The 26,554-nt window shown below is 34.9% G+C and overlaps 1 protein-coding gene across 50 annotated transcripts in view; it reads right to left on the reverse strand.

The window, feature by feature from the left end:
• The window catches only part of CLASP2 (cytoplasmic linker associated protein 2), a 177,931-nt gene that overhangs the window by 43,611 nt on the left and 107,766 nt on the right, over positions 1–26,554 (reverse strand). For 8 of the 50 annotated variants that reach the window (XM_073902391.1, XM_073902392.1, XM_073902413.1 and 5 more), the window contains 11 exons: positions 26,137–26,154; positions 23,960–24,061; positions 23,781–23,807; positions 20,836–20,862; positions 18,069–18,239; positions 17,528–17,635; positions 13,900–13,962; positions 12,829–12,935; positions 11,059–11,082; positions 9,445–9,689; positions 7,720–7,783 (listed from right to left, as the gene is read on the reverse strand). In XM_073902391.1, the coding sequence (XP_073758492.1) occupies positions 7,720–7,783; positions 9,445–9,689; positions 11,059–11,082; positions 12,829–12,935; positions 13,900–13,962; positions 17,528–17,635; positions 18,069–18,239; positions 20,836–20,862; positions 23,781–23,807; positions 23,960–24,061; positions 26,137–26,154 (956 nt within the window). The remainder of the gene's footprint in view (positions 1–7,719; positions 7,784–9,444; positions 9,690–11,058; positions 11,083–12,828; positions 12,936–13,899; positions 13,963–17,527; positions 17,636–18,068; positions 18,240–20,835; positions 20,863–23,780; positions 23,808–23,959; positions 24,062–26,136; positions 26,155–26,554) is intronic. The other 42 variants (XM_073902470.1, XM_073902467.1, XM_073902508.1 and 39 more) reach the window with 13 other exon arrangements.

The raw sequence follows: 26,554 nt of genomic DNA on the forward strand, positions 1-26,554 counted from the left end.
GGTGCTATTTAACTTTTTCTGTATTTATATCATCTTCCCATCTGGAACATATAACATTTGAGAATAAAGCCTCTATTTTTATATAGTCTTGCATTACCAATTAGAACCAAGCTCAAAGTTTATCAGAGGCTGAAGACTGAACAAAAAGTTGTTCAATTAACGTGCAGAAAAAGTTCCTTAAAGAGTAAGGATTTTCTCTTACGTGGAAACTTACCCTGTAATTGGTAGCCAGCCCTTTTTTCTCAATGGCAAGGGAAGATGTGTAAGATCTGCCCTTCATCCCAGCCAAGATTAACTTCTTCTTTCTCTCTCCTATAAACTTTCTGACATCTCCCATTTCTCTGGACTCATGCCAGTCATTTCCAGGAGGCCCTTTCTTCTCATGCTGACATATCCAAAGTTTATGTTCCTGCCAAGATCTGAACTGCTATTTTCTTTAAGAAGACTGCTCTGATTCTCCTAAGTAGAAATTTCTTTTGATTATATATAATGAGAGTACAGATGAACAAAAATGTAGACATGTTATTTATAGTACTCCACATAAAGAATTCTATTATTTTTCAAAATACTTAAATCTTATCAATAATACTTACTAAGTGATAAGATACATGCCTATATATATCTATCCAAAACATATACTGGGAATTTCACATAAAATTTCTTACTTGACTGCCCTAGCACACAGAGTTCAGTTAGATGTTGATATCCTCCCATTTCCTTATCTATAATTAATGAAGAAAGTGGAAAGTAGATATGTTTATGTTAGGGCTAAAAATTTGATTTCAGAAAAGAAATGTGAGAACCACTGCTCCATAAACTGTTTGCTTTCAAAGAATGACGTTTATAGAATATTAGAAAGTACTTACGTGGGGGTTGGGGCTAAAGATGTTTTAATAATTGTGAAACTTGGGAATTATTTTTAATAATTCAATGGAACCTTCAATGGAATCAGTTTATAATTCCACATATCTCACAAGTGTACTTTATTGGAAAACAATGATAACATTTGAGCTATTACAGTTGAGGCAGTCTTTTCTCAATCTCACTTACATCTTAGGTGTGCCAGTCATCAAATACAGAACAGAAGAACATAATCAAATTAGATTAATTAGTAGATTAAAAAGCACATTTCCAAACAGAATGACAGTTTGCATAACTGCAAATAGCATTTCGTGGATTGCAAAGTGTCCAACACTGCATGAACTCTTCGGGAGAGAAAATAGAGAAAAAGGGTTAATTTCACAGTCATGCAGTAAAGTTAGGTTTCCAACAAATATTGAACCAACTTACTCTCTATTGAGAGTTCCAACACAGGGGACAGCATGCAAAAAGAAAAAAAGAAAAAAAAGAAAAACACACAAATTAGTCGCCATCAATGCAAAGTTCCTGTATGGAAGAAAAACACTTAGAAAATAAAAGTGACAAATGTTTTTCAAAGTTTCATGATAAACTCAAAATAGTTTTTAAAATAAGAGTTAAATGAACAGTATGAGAGAAGAGCATGTGATTTTCCTGTGTTTCTCCCTCACCTTGCCAAACAAAATCCAGAAAACCAACTTCTTTTCCAGACCCTAATATCCTGGAGGCTCCACCTCCAGAAAGAATATAAGACTAAGACACCTGCCCCCATTTCTAAACAGTGCCAACATTTACTTACAAAGTACAGTATCTAATTTTTTTTTTCCTCTTCAGAAGCAATACATTTACAAGTTAAGTGGTATCTGTGAAGGTTTAGAACAACTATAGTTGTTTGGAAATAAAAAGTAACTGTCTATACCACAACTTTAAGTTTTCCCCAGGTTAGATGTGCATTATGGTCTCCTGATCCTAGGACTGCAGACAGCTTTGCTGTCTAGAACACTCTTCAGGAGACCAGATGTGACTGGGCACCCAACTGTGTTCCATTTTAGTAGCCATAGATTAAATTCATTCCCTAGCTGTTCAAGGCTAAATGGTATGACTTCAAGAGGTAGGACTATACAGATCATGAAATGCCAATTCAAAGCATGAATCGCAGTGAAGGTGGCTCTTTTCAAACAGTTCCTTCAGAGGCAAATGTCAGAACACATAAGGTAACTTTTGGCATCTGACACTTCCTACATTTGAGGGAAAAAAATGATTCTAGAGCAGTCGAAATAAAAATCTTCCCTGAACTCCTTCATTCTTCAAACTTACTTAGTTTTAAAAAACTTAAACAGTGTTTGGTGTATACTTAGGGCTTTACATATATTAACTCACTCAATCATCCTCACAATCTTATGAGGTAGGTATTACTATTAATTCTATTTTACAGCTAAGGAAAATAAGGCGCACACTGCTGATAAATGTTGGAGGTAGAATTTGAACCCACATAATCTAGCTCTACTATCTATACTTGGTATCATTGTGTTGTACCGTCTCTCTAGCAAAATATTAACGGGCTTTAAATCAAACATTTGCAGCTTATGTTCTAAATTACTGTCTATCTATGTATACATACAGCATCATCCATCACGACTTATTTCCATGTGGTATTTGAGGTTAAAAAAAGTTTATCAAGTTACAGGCATCAAATAATTTCAGCTTGCAAACTTTATTTGCCAATCCCGTACCAGGAAAAAAATCCATCATCTATTTCAATGGTATTCAGAAAGAGCTCTCTCCTGGCCCTTCCTTTCTGGGGTGTCTTCACTGTATACTAGAGCTCGCCTAATATCCTAAAATATGTAAGAGGGAAACATTCTCAGGGCTGGAGGAGGAGATCCTATATGAAAGTATAGATGGCAGAAAGTAGATGGGGCTGGCCACAACCTGTTTCTCCAAGTATCTTGTTTCTGCTGAGGACAGTCGATAGTCTCAATTGTGTTGGGCATAAATGAGAACAACTTTCAGTTATCATGGAAGCAGGCTATTATCCAGAAGGTGTTAACACAGAGACTGAACTGTTGATTTTAACCTAAAAAGACGGGAAAATCTACCTAAGCTAGTGATATGAGATGTCTCTTCCTAAACACTATGGCCCATTCTGGGGGCAAGGCTTCAGATAGTTTCTGCCCTGTGAGGTTTCAGGACAGTTGAGGTTATAGATTAAGTGACTACAATTCACTAGTAGTGGAGAGCTAACCCAGGCTTGAGGAAGACAAAGAAGTGTCCCTGATACCATTTTTCAAGGCTATGAGAAAAAAGTGCATGACTCCTTTGGGGGGACATGGACATAGTCCAGGCTGGGGTGAGAGTGAGGAAGGAATGACAAGCAAAATGACAGGCTTTGTTTCGACATTTTCTTGAGGGCAATGAGTAGTCACTGCAGGGTTTTAAGCTGGTAGAGAAGATTTATCTTTTATACAAAGATTACTAAAGGATGCAGTGTGGAGGAGGTGCAACAGGCAAAAGACCACTGTGCTCTGAACTAGCAGTGAGAATGGAGAGATATTTAGAAGGCTGAATCAATTAGGATTAAGTGGGTTTCCAGAATGATGCCCAAAATGTTCACCTGAGCAATGAGGGAATGGAGATTTCATCTAATGAGATAAAGCAACACAGGAGGAAGAGTGGTTTTGAGGTTGAAGATGACCAAGAAGGCACGTGACTAAGTAAGCACAAGAGAAAAATATGGGCTGGAAGTACACTTTTGGGAGTCATTAGATTACAGCAAGTGGTAACTGAAGCTTCAGATAAGGTACAGAATGAAAGAAGAGAGCCCAGGGCAAGAATCTACACAGAGCCAACACTTAGTAAAACACATGAGAGAGATAGGTGTTGCAAGACAAAGGTTGTGAGGGAGACTAGATGAGACACAACAGGCACTTCAACAGACAGATCACATTCCTTAAAGAGACAGAAAAGACACATTGAATAACCAATAAAGTTGATAACAAAAAGAAATGTCAACCAGCAAAATGGAATTTATGAGAAATTCACGGAAGCCAAGCAGATGAGACCACATTAGCAAAAAATTAGGTCCAACAGAATATTGAGGCTAACGACAGCTTCAAGGTGAGACCTCCCTCCATTTCAACAGAAGGGAAGGTAGAAAGAATGGGTTTTCTATGTAGTTAAGATGGCTGGTTTGGAGGCAGGAAATGAGAGATTCTGCTTGATGGCTTCCGTTTTTCAGGTAAGCTAAGAAGCCAGGACATATGCTTGGGAGGTATACGGGCTGCAGTATTGAGGAGAGAAACTATCATGGTCTCCTTGGAGAAGAGAAGAGAAAGACGAGAGGAGGATTACAAGGCAGCACTGAGCATTTAAACAAAACTCACAGATCAGTAATGGAGAATGGCAGGGAAATACCAGAATACACAGGGATGATTTCACCCAGGGGCCTGTACATTGTTTCCCTTCAAGAATCCTAAACTTAGGGGTGCCTGGGTGGCTCAGTCAGTTAAGTGTCTGTCTTCGGCTCAGGTCATGATCCCAGGGTCCTGGGATGGAGCCCTGCAGACAGCTTCCTCCTCAGCAGGGAGCCTGCTTCTCCCTCTCCCACTCGCCCTGTTTGTGTTCCCTCTCTCACTGTGTCTCTCTCTGTCAAATAAATAAATAAAATCTTAAAAAAAAAAAAAAATCCTAACCTTCAACTGGTGGCATGAGCTCTGCGAGCAGAGGTTCCTGGATATGTGTTTCTACTGTAGTGTCAACAACCCAGAACTGAGCACAGAAACCAGGGACCAGCAAACTACAGTCTGCAAGTTAAGAATGGTTTTTACATTTTTGGTTTTAAAAAGTTTTTTTTTAAAAAGCAATTTACATGAAAATTAAAATTTCAATGTTCATAAATAAATTTTTGTTGCAACCTAGCCATAATCATTTGTTTACATATTGTTTATAGATGCCTTTGTGCTACAATGGCAGAGCTGAGTAGTGGTGACAGAGATCCTTATGGCACACAAAGCTGCAAGTATTTACTATCTGGCCCTTTACAGAACAAAAAATGGTCTACTTCTGATAAAGAACAAAACTGTATCTGGAAAGAAAATAAAGTATCAAAATCAGTTGCTTGACCCTGAAGATGGAGCTGTTGGTACTTTATAAAGATATATTTAAAAAATGGGGAAGGAGAAATCTGCTATTTTAATAGTATCAGGATATGATGCAAAAGCTCAAATCAAACCCCTGACATTTTATTTATTTTTCTTTTAAAAGATTTTAGTTATTTATTTGGGAGAGAGACAGAGAGAGCATGAGCAGGGGAAGGGGCAGAGGGAGGAGGACAAGCAGACTCCCTGCTGAGCGTGAAGCCAGACACAGGGCTCGATTCCAGGACCCTGAGACCATGACCTGAGGTAAAGGCAGATGCTTACCCAACTGAGCCACCCAGGTGCCCCAAACCCTCACATTTTAAACTCAGCACAGTATGGTGACATATCCAGTTTATTCTTAATGAAGTACATTACTGGCAGAGCCTCCGATGGACAATCGCCAAACAAAAGTCAAGCAGAAACAAATTAACAAAAATCTTCCCATTACTTTGGTCTTCACTGAACTAAAATGCCCAAAAACCTAATCAAACAAACAAAACCAGGTGGGTTAGTAAGAATTGTATATTGTTATAAAACCTGATGAAGAAAAACCAAAAAGTCACCTTCGTGACAATTCTAGGGAGGACCGTAGCTGGTTCTCCATGTCTATTAAGGGAAGCCAAGCATATGTGCTCAGTTCAGTTCCTTTCCCAACATGAAACTCAGCTTTCCTATCTCATCTCCAAGAGACTCTTTAAAAAGTGTTTCTTTTTTATTACTGTGTAAATTCTAGCATCCAACTAAATTGTATTATTGTCCTAGCAAAAAATAAGCTGGGACTTCAAGAAATAATCCAGCCTCGGTCTTATACCTTCCAGTAGGGAAGAATTATATCACTTATTGAAGATGTTTTAAAATTCTATATTTTAGGGGTGCCGGGGTGGCTCAGTCGTTATGCGTCTCCCTTCGGTTCAGGTCATGATGCCAGGGTCCTGGGATCGAGTCCCACATCAGGCTCCCTGCTCAGCAGGAAGCCTGCTTCTCCCTCTCCCACTCCCCCTGCTTGTGTTCCCTCTCTCGCTGTGTCTCTCTCTGTCAAATAAGTAAGTAAATAAATAAAAATCTAAAAAAAAAAATTCTATTTTTTAAGGACGCCTGTGTGCCTCAGTCAGTTAAGTGTCTGCCTACGGCTCAGGTCATTGATTCCAGAGTCCTGGGATCGAGCCCCACATCGGGCTCCTTGCTCAGCAGGGAGTCTGCTTCTCCCTCTGCTGTTCCCCCTGCTTGTGCTCCCTTTCTCTCTGACAAATAAATAAAATCTTAAAAAAAAATTCTATTTTTTAAAGTTGTATAATTACTAAAATATTGTTTGTAAAAGAGGTCCATCCAGATCACAATTGTCTTGTCCTTTGGTTTATATTGCCAAGAAAATATATCAACAATTAATTTGTTCAAGATTTATAGAAATTTTTGCATTAAAGCAAGTCCTACAGCTATAACTGGTGGTAGTAATGTAAGTATAAAATCATACAGTTACCTACATGTTCAGTTTGAAAGTTATGAACTTCATTTATTATTCATTTATTCATTCATTCATTCATTTATTTATAGGTAACCTGTAGGCCCAATGTGGGGCTTGAACTCATGATCCTGAGATCAAGAGTTGCAAGCTCCACTGACTGAGCCAGCCAGGCACCCCTGAAAGTTATAAATTTTAAACAAACTGCTTACCAAGTGTTTTTTAATCTTTGTCTTTAATGGAAACTTGCATTCTTGGATAAAATAAATACACCTTCTGATAGAGGATAATCTTTGAAAACTGTTTTAAAGTAGAAGCAATTTATAATCTTTAGCTGGATTTTGGTTTATATATACAGTGGGATTTTATTATCTTTAAAGTAGTGTTGCAACTAATGAAAATATCAAAAATAGAAAAAAATGAGAATGATATGTGCAACAATAAAGTGAAGACAATAAAAAATAAGGTGAAATTAATTTTTTTTTATAATTTCCCTTCCACATCTCCCTCTCACTTAGGTTAGAAATTCTCATGCAGACAACTGGTAACCTAAAAAGAGACAATAAAGTTTCACCATTGTCAGACACATTACTGAAAACAGAGTAACCAAATATATTTTACAACAGTAATTATCCTGCAGGGTGAACCAAAATTTCCAGGTACACATGCAGATTGTGCCTAAGTGCTTAAAACAAAGTATGTTTTAATCAACAATTAAAAATTAAACAGTGTTCTGAAAATTTTTATGGACTACTTCAACATATGAAATGTTTTTAATGTTACTACCAAACTATGGCCAACACGGTATTTGTGCTTTTGTGTTACTTAATGGCCATTCTTTTCTACACAACTGCACTTTTAAGATAAGAAAATATTTACATTAACACTGCAAAAGAAGAAAACAATAAAAAGACCTTTTTTCAACTTACCCCAATTTTTTCCCATTACAAACAGTAAAAAGTTTCTAGTGATACAAACACATTCAGTTTGACTAATTCTATGGGTCATGCTTGTTACTATATCCCTCAGCTTATAGTCTTAGATAATCTCTCTTTGGAGAAATTTAAATGGTTACCAGAGAGCAATTTCTAAATTATGTATTTTATCAAACAATTTCAATTGTGTTTGAAAAGATTATTACCATTTTGGGGCAATAATAAAAAAAATGGCTTACAGTGTTTTGCTATTATTTTATTGTTATTGTTTTGGCAATCCACAGATGACATCCCATAGGAGTAAATAATCTTAAATACTAAAACATACCTTGCCATGAGGATCAGCAAACATTCTTGTAAAAATTTCACACAATCTTTTCAGTTCAACTCGACTGTCAAAATAATAAAGCAGCTTATTAATATCTTTTTTAAAAAAGATTTATTTGCGAGACAGAGAGAGAACAAGCAGGGGGAGGGGCATAGGGAGAGGGACAAGTAGAGGCCCTGCTGAGCGGGGGGGCAGGGGGGGCGCCACGGGGGCAGGGTTTGATCCCACAACCCTGAGATCATGACCTGAGCAGAGGTCAGATGCTTGGCCAACTAAGCCACCCAGGTGCCCCAAAAGTAGCTTATTAATAACTTGCTGTAGGAAGAATTCATTTAAAAATAACCTTAACTGTAAATAGGCTTCTTATAAAAAATCAAAACAGTCCTCCAAATCAAAAAATGTGTAGGACTTACTAATCAGGGATAAATACAAATTTATCAAATGCAACAATAATTCTGTTGCGACCCACATTATTTTAAAAGTTATATGAAAAGAACTACAATTGTATTTCATTAATGTAGCATGACAGGGGAAACTGTACAAATGACATTCCCAGCACATGAATCTTATCTTTTATTTATTTTTATTTATTTATTTTTTTAAAGATTTTATTTCATTTGACAGAGAGAGAGAACGTGAGGGAGGGAACACAAGCAGCGGGGAGTGGGAGAGGGAGAAGCAGGCTTCCCGCCAAGCAGGGAGCCCGATACAGAGCTCGATCCCAGGACCCTGGGATCATGACCTGAGCCGAAGGCAGACGCTTAATGATTGAGCCACCCAGGCGCCCCTGAATCTTATCCTTTAAATGCTAAGATGTTTTCTTAAATTTGGCCACCTGAGGGCTAAAATCTTTCTACACTATGCCTACTCTCTTGCCACTGATAATGATATACTGAACCTAATATTAACCTAATCTTGATGGAGTTAGGAACAATATTATGATTTATTGCAATGATTCATGGAGTCTGATAGGCAAACATTAAAATATATTAGGCAGTACACTGATGAACATCTATTTTAAATTAAATAGGTTAATACTTCCTAAAGTAACTATACAGCTAGCAACTCTAACCCTGATTTCAGGTATCAAGGCAGGAAGTAGCCCTCTAATTTTCCACTACACTCAAACTTACGAATTATCTGAATCTAGGTTCTTAAAGGGGTTGACTAGAGAAGTTTAAAACATTACACAGATAAAGACAATAAAGAATTTAGGGGGGAAAAAGCAAATAAAAGCCATTAGGAAAGAAAACTGAATCAAATCAAACCAAATCAGACAAACTATAAAACCAATATAAAGTTAAGAGAAATTCACTCCAATTCCATTTTGTATAACACTATGACTCACATAATACATGAACACTGAGAATATACCTTCATGTTCAAGTGAGCATAAACATTCTTTCTTCTCACTGAAAAATTTATCAGGAATGAATTTTAATAAACCAGCCAGCTTTAAACTAATGTACACTTTATTATTTTTTTAATTTTAAAAATAACCTTTTTCATGAACTTCTATTTGTGAATAAAAAGTTTCCTTTTAAATAAAAATTTATAGTATAGATAGTATAGATGGTCCTGAAGCTTGGGAAAATATTTTGATGCCATCTTCTGAATTTAAAACAAGTCTGTTCCCATACTAATACCTCTAAGGTGTTATGAAGACAAAGTCAAGTTCAAAGTGCTAACCTGACAGAACAATTATTTTAAGCCAACACAACTCACCTTAGTGTTCTCTGATTTTTTAATAGGTTCTGCAGACCCAGGAGGCCTTCTTTCCTTTCTGACCAGTTGGAACTAGCACATCTATTGAGTACTTCTGCCACATCTTCCGTCTGCCTCATATATGTGGGAATACTACCATTTCGAGAACTATAGGAGCGTTCTGAACAAGCACTAGATGCATCGCTGTTGGCGTCATCATCTGAATGCATTCCATATGATTCATATCTTCTTCGAGCAGGTTTTTTCTGTTATACATAAAGGCTCTCATTAGCAGTAGTCAAAAGAATATACTGGTATTTTACAATTTCATTGATCACAAAAAGACTGGTTTTTGTTTTAAAATCAGTACCAAGCATGAGGCTAATTACTGTAATAAAATTATTATCAATGTAATATCAATCAATTGATAACTGATTTTATTATCAATATTTAGTTTTGCTTCAGAAAACATGTTTTAGAAGTTAGTAGAAGATGAATATTTTTAAACTATGGGATATAGTAGAAACAGAATAAGGCTATATGGAAGTTCAGATATTAAAGTGGGAAGTGCTCAAATTGTGGGTTTTTCCCTCTTCTTTTTCCTTTTCATGGAAACCAAGAACTACTAGAGTATAAATGAACAGAAACTACTAGAAATTTGAGTTGGTGAAGAAGAGAATATTACTCTTTAAAGGATGAGAATGGATCAGGAAACACATTTTCCTGTATGACTTCTATTTTCTCCTGTCTGCTTTCTCTTCTTCCTAGTCTCCCTTTTACATCTGCTACCACTTCTCTTGCTACATTTTCTTCCTTTGTACCCAACCCTCATGTCTCTTTGAGAAATGAAATACAAAGGATGATGAGAACCTGTTTTGCTTGCTATTATTTGTAGGAGGCAAGCTCCTTGAAGGTCCTCCATGTTTTTCCCAATGTGTCTATACCGTCTATTTCAATAAATGCAAGAAAGCCTATTTAGATTCCTTTGATTTCTTTACATCTGAAGCTTATCATTTAATATATGTAACTGCTAATTATACCTTGCATATAAAAATGAAATGAGAGAGTAAATAGCTTATTTGAGATTTCCTTGGAAGGACTGGAAATATATCTTTATATAATCTGATATTTGAATCTAGGCTAATGAGCACTGAACATATTTCTATGAAACATGTTAATAAGAACAATAATTTAAAACAGTTCCAGTGGCTACAACAAATTCTCCAAAGTCTAAAATCTAAAAGCAAAAAGTAACTTGAATTTAATTCAAAATAGTTTTATAAAGACATTTCCATCACTAAATGCCCTTACTGATTTAGAGACACCAACTTAGTTTAGAAAGTGCTAATGTGGTATTCCTGTGTTGCGTTCTAGAATCAGTTTTGTTACAGACATCAGTGTGAATGATAACATCTCATCTGTATGGAGTAGTCAAGCTGGAACGACAAGAACTCCCATAGGACATTCAAGCAGCATCTCCCTATTGATAATTATATATACAGAAAAATGGATGTATTAAAGGATCTTATTACTTCCACTTGAATATTTTCTAGAAAACTATCATCTGTTAAACTGATGAAGCAAAAGAAAAAAGTTATGGTATCATAAGATGTCAGAAAACAGCAATGTCTATACCTTAGTCCGTATGTCTCCTAAGAGCTGAGAGCAGTAAATTTTTAAAGAGAAAAATTGAAAATAATGAAAAACATTTTGCTGAACAGTACAATGAAGTAGGCATAAACAATGCCCATAATCAGAAACATTAAATTTTTTAATATATAGATACATGAGAACTGCTTATTAGCAGACTATATCTTTAATCTTGCCAATATCCTTTAGTCCTAAGCTACAAAAATATTCCCATAACCAGTTTTCCTAAAGAAACTCAATTTTTTTTTTTAATAAGTTGGCTCTACGCCCAGTGTGGAGCCCAACGTGGGCCCAAACTCACGACCCTGAGATGAAGACCTGAGCCGAGATCAAGAGTGGGACGCTTAACTGACTGAGCTACCCAGGTGCCCCTCAAATTTTCTATTTGAATCCTGTCATTTCCAAAGTTAACTTTGTTTCTGTGATTTTCCCAAGGTGCAAATTAGGCTTAGTAGTTGGAAAGATTTTTTTCTAGAAATTAATAGTTATAATCGGAATATCTATGCTATACAAATAATGGAAGTAGATAGAATCAAATAACTGGGATTCAGCTTTCGGCCCTGGTAATTAAATATTCCTTATATAATTCAAACACATCTTACTATTATAAGTAATAGTTCAATAAGCCATTCAATAAATAAGATTTATGTGAGCATAATTCCATTTAAAAAGAAACGAGAAAATATGATTTGAGAAATACACTGATGAAAAACAGTAAATTTAAAGCATCTGACTGATTTATCAGAACAAGATGTGATCAATATATCCCCTGCCCAAGACAACAAAGTTCCTACTTACATTATTTATAAAAAAATCAAATAGCTGAGATAAAGGAAAAAATTCAGCACACGTAGACTGTTAGAACAGAACTACATATGTGATTACATTTATTGTATTATAGCTATGACCAATGAATATTTTTCAAAACTTACTTCTCAAATATGTGGCATAAATTATATTATATCAACACTGGTTAAGACAGTCTTAAAAGGCATAATGTATTTATTTCAAAACAAAGATGAGGCCTTTTATACATTCTGTGTAAGAAACTGAGCAAATGCTTCCCAAACATTGGATTAATATAATTTGAAACAGAAAGTGTCATACTGAATTGACCTGGGAAATTAGCAAAAGCCAATTATTGTCATTGTTCAAATGATACTTCTTTCATAATTTTAAGTGAGAAAAACAGCAGTAAATATGTACAGCACTCTCTTCTGACAAATTGTCATGGATCTATAGATGATGTTTTTAAATCTCACTGTTTAATGTGTCAGGCATAAAGAGCCAGGAGGATATCCTAATTATCATGTGTCTTGAAGCTGTACCTTCTCTCAGCTCAGAAAATATACATAAGACTAAACAAAATCCTACCCCAAACTAACACAATCCCTAAATACCCAAAGTTAAGCAAGCTTTGAAATATATGCTTGTAGTCTACATATTTATGTACTAATCTACCCTTACTCTTAGTGTACTACAGTGCATTAAACACATTACCCTATTAGTGACATCAATATTTATATTCCTGACATGCCATCAACTACTTTTAGCCTTGGCTTAAAATTCTGGCCAAGAAATAAAGATCAAGAATTGATTATACTGCTCTGCTTTTTAAATTGTCCACATTTGATCATTCTCGATTTAATCCACAAGCATTTTCCTATGTCCTTTCCTGCACTGGTGGACTGCCTTACCCATACATTAGTTTCATAATGGGAACATCTATAACGATAAGGAAATGGAGAAGAGTACCAAGGCATCTGCTACCGCCTCCTCCACATCAGAACCTGTGTTCAGGACTCGCATGGCACTGACAGAAGATGACAGTCGGCTTGACTGGCTGATCCCATACCCTGGACCTAATTCGTCAGAAGGAGGAAAACAGCTTTGAGAGAGTCATAAATTTAACAGTGTCACATTGGAAACTTTAAGATCCTTAAGGGGAGGAAAAAAAAAAAACCAATGGGGCAAAGCATTTTAAAAGCAATTTGTATTTTCTGGGTACATTTGGTTTTTGGTCAAATAAAATGGTAAAGGCAATTAAAATTACTGACAGTGTGTGGAAAATAAATTTAAAGAATAGTAGCTATGATACATTTATGACCAGAAGATAGAAGAAAGAATGGCTGGCTAAGGGCTTGCAAATCTATAGCCCATGCAATTAGTCCAGCTCTATCAGTCAGGCAAATCTCTTCCATTCAGGTGAGCCACAGAGTAGTCCAGAACAAAGATCAAACCTCAAACCAATAATGATTAGGGAGCTCAATAAAGCCACACCAGTTTACAAGGGAAAAAACCTCCAATTATTAGTTCTCCTTCTTCAAGACAGGTTGATTTCAATCTATAACTAAGACATGTCATTTGATACTTGTTAAGCACCTACTGTGTGCCCAACATTCTGAGATATGTAAAGACAAACTAGAGATGGATTCTCCCCCTCAACTACTTTCTACACCGTCATTTACAATTAAAACACTTCATCCACCATTTTGGTTTTTTTTTTTTCCAAAACATGTACAAAGATGAAGTACATAATTGAGAACATAAAACAATTCCATATTTAAACATGACATAACTTAGGTTATACACACACACACAAAAATGTCATCTGCCAGTGAGAAAAATGCCCAAATAAGGTTGTGGAAGGGGAAAAAGTTACTTGGGGGAAAATTAAAAAATCACAAATGACTTACTATCCAACAAATTAAATTTAAATAAAAACAAATTGATTTAAAAACATGAATATACAATTCAATGGAAACTGAAAAGGACAAAATCTGAGATGAATGCACAGATGATAGTGAAAATGTACTCATCCTTCACCTGAGGCCCCATACACATCGGGGGCGTAGAGGGCACCAGTAGATCTGGAATGGTGTCTGGAGGCTGGAATAACAGGACCATACAAACCTCATCTATTACCACAGAAACAAGGAATAGTGGCAGCACTATAGTCAGGCAAGGAGAGTTAGTCAACACTGGTATTACTAGTACTAGTTAAGGATCAGAATACTGCCAAGTCAGGCAACTGAACATTAGCACTGTAATAGCATCCTTGACACACAAAAGATCTTACACCTAAGGGGACAGACATAAGCCCACAGGAGACAAAAAAAAAAAAAAAAAAAAAAAAAAAAAATTATTCAAATGGAAGGAAATGTCAAAAGTACAAGCATGAAACAAAAAAATGAACACTGTAGTTAAAAAAAAAAAAACCACTATGGTAACTAGTAACCAATAATAGCCCTATCTCCTTTAATCTTGAACCCAATGAAGCAGGTATTACTATTCCATTTTATAGATGGGTAAATTCAAGCAGAGAGAGAAGTTAATTAATGTGATCAAAGCCATACTACTAGTAAGTGAAACACCTCAGTATCTGTCCTCTTTCAAGACCTTTGCTCTTTGCTCTTCAACAGTACATGTACCATCTCCACATTGTTCAAAAGATAACAAACCTCATTTACATTAGCCTAAATATTTTCCACAATGTTTCATAGAATATAAGTTCTGCATTCAGTAAAAGATTATTTAAATATCAAAGCACATTTGAACATAAAAAAGTATTAATGATCTAATCAAAAGACCTAGAAATGTGACATGTCTCCCTCTATTTATGACATGTCTCTCTGAATCTAATTTTAGCATATTTTAAATTTTGTATCTTAAAATCCTGATTTTCCTAACACTACAAAGTCATTCTTCTTCTTACATACAGAAACAAATAAGCCAGGAAAGACTCATTTTAATATTTAATGAAACAGATTACTCTTATTTAGATATATTAATCAGAGCAGTTAAAATATTTTTATTACACAAATCACTCTTTTCTTTGCCACGGGACCTTAATGAACGCAAAAAAGATCATGAAGATTGAGAGAAAGGATTAAACAGAAAGAATGCTGCACAAAAGGTTTAATCAGACCCTGAAAGGTAACTGGTATTGTTAATAAAACATACTAATAGTTTTAATTTTACCTGACAGAAATAATTTTTTAAATGGTGAGAGTTACCAATATGGAAATGCCTAATGGATGAAAATTTTTGAAAAATTTTCTGGAATCAACAGTTACCTGTGGCTCTGCAAGTAAGAGGTAAGAGGCACCACTCACATGCTTATAATAACATAAGCCTTTTTTTTTTTTGAAACTTGGCTCCAGAAATAAATAATAGCTAGGGTACAAGTTCTAGAGAAGATTGGCTTTGCTCAGCTCTAATTTATTTCTGATGCTTTAGGATCTTCACACTGACCTTGTGCTACAACTGAATGCAAGGCAAACTTTGGGGTTCATCTGCTGAATGGCAGATGAAATTCAAGTCAGAGGTGAAAAAAGAATCCACCAAATAAACACAGTAAGGACAGCAGAATGCAGGCAAACACAGCAAACAATGGGAGTGGGAAGGATAACCTGATTTTCCAGAATGCTACTCCTCAGCCCTGTGTAAAAAACAGGGCTAATCTGCTACCTTCACTGTGCAGTATCCATATGTAAATAAAAGGGCTATAAAAATCAATTCTTCGAAAACTATGTGATTAAAAGATATAATCTTCTTTAATCCAAATAGAATGTTTCATTAGAATCAGGAGAACAGCTTCCTTTAATAATAAAAACTTAAGTGATTTAAATTGCCAAATGGAGGCTTTGAGATGAATCTAGAAAATGAATGGCTAGCCACCATTTCTCGTTAAAAACAGGCATATTAACAATGTTTATTTTTTAAGTGATTAATAGTTGACTATAAATTTCCTCTAATCTCTGACTACTCCAAGGTTTAAAAGGTACAGAAACACATTTTGGTTTCTTCTTGATATCTCATGTTTTCTAATAATTCTGCAGCATTAGCATTATTCAGATGCAGGTGTTATACCATTAAAAATATCGAAGATCCTTGCCACTAAAGTACAAGTAAACTACTTCTAGGCAAGCAGTTAGAGCTTTAGGGGAAAAGGTGGAGGAGCAGTAGTGGAGGCAGGGACGATGACGATGATGACCAAGCACTCACTGTGTGCCAATTAATCAGAGCAGTTAAAATACTTTTATTACACAAATCACTCTTTCTGGGGAATTTGTTTTATGTATTCGCTCATTTATAGCTTCTTCAAAACAATCCTAACAAGTACATCTATTATTATCCTACTTTTACAGACTGGGAAACTCAGGTACAGAAGTTACAGAACCCAGGCCATCTGACCCTAGAACATATGCTCTTAAGCTCCCACTCCATTTCCTTCAACCCTTCAAGATGGCATGCTTATTTTATACAAATGTAGGATTTATTTCATTTTTAAAACATATATACATGAAGATTTACCACGTACATCTACATGTATGTTTGTGTGTGTGCATATACACAGCCTGTATGTATATGAACTAAAAATATCTCTGGCAAAGTATTGAAAGGGAGCTCTGGCACCTGGGACTGGAACAGAAACAATGAAGGCTGAGGATATCCCTGTCTGTGTCCCTAGCTCAATGGGGGTTTTCTAGGTCAGTGCAGGACAGTCTAGTGATTTATTTGAACCAAATGGCCCAGAGAACAGAAATTAATCTCTAGATATCCTCTACTAACATGTCTATTGAATGAAGTAATAATTCCAACAGGCAACGAGAACTATGAGAAATTCTCTATGTATTACAGTAACCTACATTTTATGGAATTAAAAGAAAAAATCTGAAATGGCGTTAAGTATGTACATATATATAAACAAAGTACTAGTTAAAAACCTGAAGGACCATGCAGAAATCCTAAAAATTTTCAGTGTAAAAAATTCTGCCTCTCCGATTATTCTCAAATACTAAAAGCTTAAAAAAAGTCATTTAAGATTTTTATAATTGAGGTAACTATACTATTATAGTCAAGGTTATAATATAATCTATATAACCAGAAACAGAGAGGTTTTATAGCAGGGACATGACACAAACTAATAAATGGGAAACGACTATTAAACTGTAAAATAGTAAAAAAATAATGTTAATTTCTCCCATTTTAAAATGTTAGTAGTTCATATGGTATTTTGCAGCACTCTAATAACTTAAGTTAAATATCTAAGTTGAAGTGTTAATACTTCTGCTGAAGAAACCAACAGAATTTATTTTATCAAATGAAATGGTCCATACTTCACCTGAGAATATTTAAATATTACCTTTAAATTGTATAGGTTTATTTCTTAAGATAAATCTTGACTGCAATATTCTGTAGTTTAAATCTGTGATATTTACTTGATTATGGAGGCAATGTGCTTATACAAGGTCTAAGTTACTCATTTAAAACAAGTAAATGTCAAAGGAATTTCCCAAACATGTAATTTCCTTCTGACTCTTCTATCAGGATAGAAAAGAGAGGCAAAGAGACAGTCGATGAAGAAAGCTAAACCCCATGTATGCTGAGGTTATCAGATGGTGGTAACACAGAGGAAAGAAACGCACCCAACGCCTGCCCAAGTACTTACCGAGAGGCTGAAAAGAGCGAACAGGACTTGTGTCCCTGCTGCTCTCTCGACTGGCTTCCCGGCTGCACCCTTGACTCACACTTGGTCGAGGAATACGACTACTTCGGGCTGGAACCAGGCAACAGCAGCACAGAAAGGGAGGAAATAAAAGACAGAATTTGCATTTTTGATAGGTTAGTTTTATTTTTCTTTCTTAAAAACTGATCAATCTTTCTGGGAGGCTAAGAACAAATTACCCTTGAAAAAGCATTACCAGGAATACAGTTAAATTTGAATATAGTCTAGTTTGTATGAGATTACAAGGGTAAAACAGTATTCTACAAACGTAAGAAGGCTGCCAACAAAAGGATTAAAATATAAATGAATTATACTTTCCAGGTAAGATACCTAATTCAATTTATAACCTATATTTCAATTCTCTTTAAATTCTGAGTTGTTTTCTTCTGGCTTCTAAGCGCCCAACTGACGTCTGCCATGCTTTCCAATACCCAAGCCTGAAATACAAAAGAAGAGGTCCCAAGTCTCATAGAGAAAACCTTACCCACTGACAGCCTAGAGGGACTAGCCTCTCTGCTACAGCCCTGGCTCCGTGGTATCTTGCTTCTCTTCGGTGCTGAGGCTGAATTGACCAAGACTCTTTGAACACCAGAGCTCACAGTGGAGAGGGCTGTTGTGGTCAGAACTCTTCCTGGAGACCCCGACCGGCTGCCAGCTGAACACCAAACATACATACAAATGTTAAGATGTGAACTCTAAGAGAACTTGTTGAAAGGATAACAATTCAAGAAATACATCTGAGAAAACTGGGATAGTATGGCAAGTTCTGAGTTCAAAGGAAATGGATTGAGGAAGACATGTATAGTCATAACCTGGAAAAAAAAGTATGCTATAATACTAGGACTGAACAGTAAAAATCATGTAAAATCTATTTTCAGTTTTGAGGGGTACAGGACAACACTAATAGTATGTTTGTTTCAGAACACAAATAGTATATAAGATTTCCAAAAAAGTAACTTTTCTGACAGTACATTTCACATGGCTGTAACTATATATGAGAAAGCTATGTATTTGCAAGGAACAGAATTAGTCATCCCATTACTGCTATTTTTTGTTAAGAATAAAAATTTTCATGTTAAAATGGTCTGCCTTCTGAGATGCAAAATTATCTTGCTACTATGTATATTTTTAATTTTTACAAAATTACATTTTAAATGTTTATAAAATTGGGCCAGCTGAAAAAGAAATTTGCTTTTTGCTATTTGCTTAACAGCAAAGGGATCTTGGGTGGCCATGCCTAGGATGTAGATGTAGGGGTACTAAGAGTAGAAAATAACTAAGAGAAAATGTCAGAGAAGTCAGGCCCTTTCCAAACTAGTGATTCTCAGTCTTGGAAGGCAGAGGATATGTGGTCAGGGAAAAAGAGAGAGGGAAGCCAGAAAAAATCTCAGATTGGGGCAAGGGTTAAAGAAAAAAAAGTTAAGGGAGATGGTTTTAAACTAGAATTGCATGGGTTAACTTTTAAGGAAATGAGTTCCTTGTCAATCAAAATATTTTATGTCTGCATTGACTAGGAAAACAAACTAGGTAACTCCAGAATATAATTTAACTCTACATTCTGAATGGTAGCATCAGAGAAAAGTTAAACTTGCACTTAAATAAATGAAAGCAACTCTTCATGAAAGCAACCTTTGCCCTCTGTTGGGCATCACTTCTCTTAACCAACAGGGCAGTCACTGCTCACCTTGTATAATCTTACCCAATCATGCTTCCTTTTCACAGAGCAAAAACTAAAGACTCAAATGCCAATGTGGTCAAGCAGGAGATGTTAATGTGGGAGGAGCACTGAGTGTAAGGCAGGGAAGGGTGACTTTTCAGTTCCAGCCAGCTGTGTCTTGAGGTAATACCGGCCAGGTTTTAGGTTTTTTTTTTTTTTTATGAAAACTTTGAAATTTTCTCATTTTTATCATGTTGTGTAGACCAAATAATAAATGAATGGAGGTAGGCTGGATGTGGTCCACAGGCTGCTGATCTGCGACCCTCACTAGTTTTCTTGACACGGTTTTACTAAATACAAATTAAATTCATGCTTAATTCCTAAACTCTACCAGCACACAAAATGAAAATTATCTTCCACTGGTTACAGCAATACTGTATAAAATAAAGCAGTATTTCCAATGAAATTAACAATTTGACTAAAAGGAACTCTAAATTATTCAGTTCTACTTTAAAATGATGGTTCGTTTGAATTGTTTCTTGGTGTTTCAGGTGAAGAATCTTCAAATCAGGTTTTTTTCAGTTATAACCTTAAGGATACCCACAAGGCACCTATTTTCTCCATGCAGTATCTAAACTAAACATACACACCAAAACATCCAAACACCCAACATGCCACAAACTCACAATGCAAGATAAGCCAATGGAGTATTTTATGGGAACACTTGCAACAATATAAAAAGTATAAATAATGAACTGAATGAACACATACACTATGGTATTCTGTTAAAACTGATATAAATTTAAGGGGTAAAGGTGTTGGTAGGAGACTAGAGTATTCCTTGAAATGTGGGTCTATTCAGCAGAGAGGAAACATGCAGTATAGAAGCAGAGTAATCACCCCACCTATTATAGGTTAACTATGTTTATCAGAACTATGCAAGCTCACTCTTTCTATATTTAAATTCATTCATACCCTCTCCTAGAAAATAAAATTGGCAGTGTTCATTATGATGAAAAATTGGCAGTGTTTATTTTGCTTTCATCATTACCCTCTCTTCTCCACTGACTCCAAACCCCTATGGACAGTGTGATAATTCCAATGCCTATGACTCATTTTGGAATTATCTGTACTTAGAGAAAATATCAGGGCTCTTTCCCCAGCCAAGGACTACCTAGGCTAATTATAAGAAAACCACAGAGTTGATCAAAAGGGGCATGATGTACCTAGAGAATAGCATGCTACTAGAAAATATTCTAATTTGCAAAACTTGAAACTGGATATCTAATTTCTCTCGTGCTACCTAAAGTTTTCAAACTACCATTTTATACTTTTTATGTACTTTCAAGGCATTACTAAAACTCCTTTGCTTTTGAATGTCTAACCTTGTGGGATCAACTTGGATAATTTCAACAACTCAAGGTTTTGGTAATAAAATAAAGAAAGGCCAAAGATAATTGGCAATTTTTGCCCCAATATGGCTACACAACAATGGAATTTTATATTGAGAATTTCTGCTGAATAGAACCCATTCTCGATAATGAAAAGAGGTGATCAAACAATAGATGCACACATAAAGTCTATAGATTCTTACCACCAATGGTATTAGCAGATTGTGATCCTGAACAAGTGTAAAGGCAGAATTAGGGTAAGGGTTATAATCCATGAAGAGGGAAGGAGCAGATTTAAAATGAATGGCAGATGGAAATAAGAGAGCTTTGGTCAGTTCTTAGAAAATAAAAAACCTTAAAGCAAAAAAAGCAAACTTTAAAAGAAAACTCCCTAAGCCATAGACGTCTGTAACAAAAGCAGTACATTTAGTAGCTTTTACAGCTGAAATCAGACACTCATGTACAAAGCAGATGAAATGAAGTTGCAAAAGTAAATATAAATTCTTCAGCTTTTCTAATAGCCTATAATCTAAATAATTAAATGTTTAACTTTTTATTATTTAAACATTTAATTTAAAACTACAGGTAAAGAAGAACTACAACATCTTATAGCTGAAGAAAGCTTACATGAAAAAGCTACAAATCTTTTTTAAGATGCACAGAAAACAAACAAACAAACAAAAAATGGCAGGGGATCGGGGTGAGGAGACCGAGTTTCTGACAGGCTGTACAGCCATTTGTACACAACCAGTTACTACCAACAATAACAAAAGACACCATCCTTATGTAAGTATAAATCTGGAAGTCTCTCCATTGGGTCTGCCTTTATTTATTTTGGTTAGTCATCAGAACACACCTGTTTTGACCCAAGGGATTTTTTTTTTTCCTAAATGGTAATATAAAAATTTGGAAAGATCATGCAAACTCTAATGAATTACTTCACAACAAAGTGAAGATGGAGGTCATAGCAATATTTCTGTGCAAATATGTTGTAAAGGAACTTGCATCAAATGGTACAGGGCCACAATTTCTTTTTTCAAAAGAATCTGGAATGGAATATACAGTCATTCAAATAAATAAGCAAGCAAACAGACAAAAACCTCTTCAATATGATTTAAAACCTAAGTGACTTTATAGTGAGAAAGTCTTCTGATCTTAAAATCCTACCAGGTCTAAAAAACCTATCATTATGTTCCCATACTTCAGGAGAGGATTTGAAGTATTGTAGACTGAGTTTCAAAGTGAAAAATCAAATGTAAAAAAATTATTCTACATCTTACTGAAGTGATCAGTAATTACAGTATACCTAAAAGGGAGGTCCTTAGGTAATATATTAGAAAACCATACACAAAGCACTTTGAATCTTTGTCACAAGTTCTGTCTTGGTATTACTTTAGAAAAGAACTAAAAAGAGCTATCCTTAAGATACTGGATAGAGACAGTTTTGTGTTGCTATCTTTATTCTTCTTTATGCTTTAAATTTCCTAACATTATCATTATTTATTTGTTTCCTGAAGGCCATAAACAACAAGGTACAAAAGTATACAACAGGAGTTTAAAATTCAGTTGACATTAGGTTAATAATAACAAGGAGGACAATTTTATCAGCTGAAATACAGAGTGCTTATTCCGGGCCCAGGTATGTCTTAAAGTACATTAAATATGTAACATTTAATGGAATAAAAATATAACATTTCATCCTCACTACAATCCTCTGAGATTATCCTCTTCATTTTATAGATAAATATACAGAAATATAGCAACTTTAAGTAAACTGGAAGAGCCATGATTCATATGTGGGTAATATGGCTCCAGAGCCCATGATCTAGATCAAATACTTCTGAGACTTTATTATACACAAATCACTTGGTGATCTTGTTAAAAAGATTGAACTGAGGACATCTATGGTGGCATGAAATTGTGCATTTCTAACTAGCTCCCAGGTGATTCTGATGCTACATTTGGAGTAGCAAGGCTCTAAGCAACTATGCTACAACTGCTAATGATTGAGTTACTTAAAAAAATTACTCTAAAAATACAGAAAAAAAAATTAAAAATACAGAAGATCAGGGGAAAATGTGATATGATCTATTCCTAATTTGGAATTTGGAAGAAGAGCCCTTACCCTGAGGGCATTTTCCATTTTTTTCCTATTTATAAATAATCCTCAATTTGCAAACCAATTTTACCAAGCATTTCCTTATTTTTAGGGCTCTTGTTGAATATTCCCATCATTTCTCTGCCTGGATTTTTTTGACTCTGGAAAGAGGAGAAAAGGAGAACCGGCTGGCAGGACTTGTGTAATCACCACCTGGCCCCCTCCAAGCCCAGCTCTTTTCCCTGATTCCAAGATTTGGGAATCAAATTAAAAAACAAATAGGACATCTATATCTTGATAAATCACCTACACGACTGTGGAAGACAGTTAAATATATTTCTTTTCAAAATAGCCAAGTATGTAGAATAACACCCAAATTACTTCCCTAGGGGGAAAAATGCTGTTTTTATAGCTAAGTGCTAATGAAAATCTCTTGATAAAGAAAGAATAGGAACAAACTCTTAAATTAATAATGCCATAAATGTATGGGTTACTATTCTGGAACATGTAGAAATGGATCATTCATTTTACCTAGACCTCAAAATTGTGCTTTTTAATACTTGTGCTTATGAGGAACTCAGCTTCCAATGAAAGAGTAAAAATATAAATCTTAAATTTAGTAAGAAATATAAGAGAACTGGTCATTTTATGTTTCCTCACTATGAATCAGTATATACCTGCCAAAAATGCTAACTGTATTCTAATAGATTTTGGGAGAGTATGAAGACACACATGTCCGTCCTTGAATAGCATTGGCTAGATGCAACCAGATTAGATGCTAACATATGGCAATTATTTTGCTTCTAAAAAGCACAATTTTCTACATTTGCAAGTTTCTGAGTAGACTGTGAAAACCTTAATGCTAAGAGATTTGTGCTACTTAAAATATCTCCATGCAAAACTTTGTACAGCAGATGAAATTTTTTCTTTCTAAGTGGCAGATATCAATGATGCAGCCCTAGTAACACACCAAAGACAAGACAACACTCACTCAAAAAAATTCCAAAACATGCACAACAACTGATCCAAAACATTGAAAAAAAAAAATACCTTCATTTTTGTCAGGTGATGATGAACCTAAAGTACAGAACAAGAACTCAGTATGTGGCTTGTCTTTTTTGAAGTTAGCTTTGTCTTTATCCACTGGTCAATCTCCTAATACAGTCATATACAAACAACACAATTATCCTAGTGCATTACAAATCCAGGAAAACTCAGGCAATACGTACGCTGGGACTGAGACACCATTTTTGTTCGACTTCTTCCTCGAGAATCTGTCTTGGCATTTCCCATGCCAGCAAGTGGTGCTGAAAGCTTTGCTCTGACCCGGCCTAAGGAATAAAATTATTTACGTAATTAAAGACATTTTTCTATAATGATTTTTAGTAATGAGGAAAAAAATGTCACTGTAATTTTCTAATTGGTTGTGCTTTTTAAGTGCTGTTAAATTTTATAACAATGTAACCATCACTGACAGGTGATATTTCTCTTAAAAATTTTCAGAATACATACTGCTTTCTATGTGTTGCACCATTAAGCTAACTTTCCTTCCAGGGTAAAAATAAAGTCAAACTAAAAGATTTCCATTCTTAGTTTGATATCATTAGTCTAGTAGAGTTATAATTAAGATAATTACGACAGACATGATACTTGTTTCCTAACTGGCAGTTCCAATTCTAAAATTTCAGTTTCCATAAAATTTCGTTTATTCTCAAATACAGTCTATAGTTTTAAATATCAGCCTAATCTTATTAGAAACAACAACCCAAATAATTCTTTTGACTGAAAATATACTTCTAAAAGGGATTTGCAGGAAGAGATAATATTAGCTAAATATTTAGTATTTTTATCCTGTGCTAAACATCAGATTACTACAGACAGACATGGACACATTTACTATTCTCTTCCCCCAACCAGTTTCATTTATAAAATGATTTGAGGAAATACCAATCTCATAAGAGTTGGCACTTTTCTCAGCACACTCCCTTCTCCTCTACCACTGCCTCATCCCCCTCCACAAAACCAAGCCACAAACATTTATTTTTAGAATTTTGAACCAAAGGAGATAATGTTTATCAAAGTACCTAAGTGTCATTAGTAAAAAAAAAATATATTACTAGTAGCTACTATGGTGTTCTCAGGCAGTCTCAACCATATCAAATCAGAACCAATACAAAACATAATCATGAAGAAGGGCTCAGAATCCTGTTAAGTTAAAAGGTACAATTTGTGGGGCAATCATTATACTGGCTGGCCTGATATGACTATATTAATTAGGAAAAAATAAATGAAGAGTAAGGAGAAATTACAAAATTAAGAAATGCGTGAGGAAGATAAGAGAGTGATTAAAAACCGGGAATAAAACAGAAGCAAAACCAGAAGTCTAGTTGGTGAGTCTAGCATTCTCAATTCTTCAAGGCCCTTAATAAGCCCATAGTTCAGGCCTTTCACCCTTTTAGAGTCTGTTTAGAGTAGGATACAATGTTCTCCCAACTAAGAAGTAAAACAGAAAGACAAAATGATTATTTTTGAAATGGAAAATTTATCCAATATAACAAAGAAATTAGGATAACTATTCTGATACTATTGTTCTAAATTATAATGCTACAGTGCCAGAAACCATTTTTAGAGTACTCCAACTGATATGAAAAATATGAAATATTTCAACTATATCAGAGTAAGTATGAGACTAAAAATGTTAAATGCACTTGGTTTTATATCACAAGAAAAGGTCATCATGTAAAACTTAGGAGAAAAAGAAGTGTGTTTCAAAATCAGAGGTTTAATGACAGCCCTCAGGCAATATAAATTAAAAAACTAAATTTTTTTCCTTTCTACAAATTCAAAAGCAATAATCAGTTATTTTCTTAAAGGAAACTGGCTCAAGAGAGTAGTCTATCTAGCAAGTTTTTTGTAATCCCAAATTCAAATCATATATGCAATTCTCCACTGATTCTAAATCAAAGACACACTTAAAAGCGGCCTAAATCAATTCATTTAAACTCCCCTGATAAAGCAATGGAGCATGCTCCCCCAAAGTATAAATGAATTAGCATAAATTAAAAAACAAAACCACAAAAATAAAGAAAAGCACATCTAATGATGCTACTGAAAAAAACTATTTACTAACTTTATACTAGATATTATTAAACATGTTAAGCAATCATGTTTTTCCAGCATGAGATGATCCAAGATACAAAGCAAAACTTGAGATGAAGAACTAAAGAAAAAAAATTCACATGTGTAACTAACACAACCAAACATGAAATGTAGAAGCTATCACAGCTGGCAAACTATATAGTTTTGCAAAAAAATTAGCCTATTTTAGTGTTTAATATTTAATTCCTACTAATGAAAATATTAACATAGAGGTATCTGTGTTACTAACAAAATGTATAATTCTTACCATCTTCAGATGTTGCTCCTAAATAAGAGAAATAAAATAATAACATTTCAACAAATTCTGCCAATGCTGGTATTAAGATCTATTTACACCTCCCACCCAAGAGTAAAATGAATGAGTGAAAAAAAAATATCTTCTAGTCTTTGAGGTCATCTAAAGACTCATAGCACAAGAAAAGGTTAAAACTAAACAAATGAAAATGGTGAAATTCCACAACACTTTTATCTGCTACATTTCATACTCCAAATTTGAAATGAAGAAAATTATAGAAGTTAATCACTCAAGAAAGATGTAACCCTGTCATTATTCTCTCTGAAATGAAGGTTTTTACAGAATAAGAATACTTTCTGTGCATTTTCAAAAAGTTGTCCATAAAAGAACTAGAAAAGCTAACTGACAAACATGGGAGTCAAATCCATGA

This window comes from Callorhinus ursinus, unplaced genomic scaffold, assembly GCF_003265705.2.
Source record: "Callorhinus ursinus isolate GAN/ISIS: 27379988/994484 unplaced genomic scaffold, GSC_fseal_2.0 scaffold1, whole genome shotgun sequence".
Classification (NCBI taxonomy): domain Eukaryota; kingdom Metazoa; phylum Chordata; class Mammalia; order Carnivora; family Otariidae; genus Callorhinus; species Callorhinus ursinus.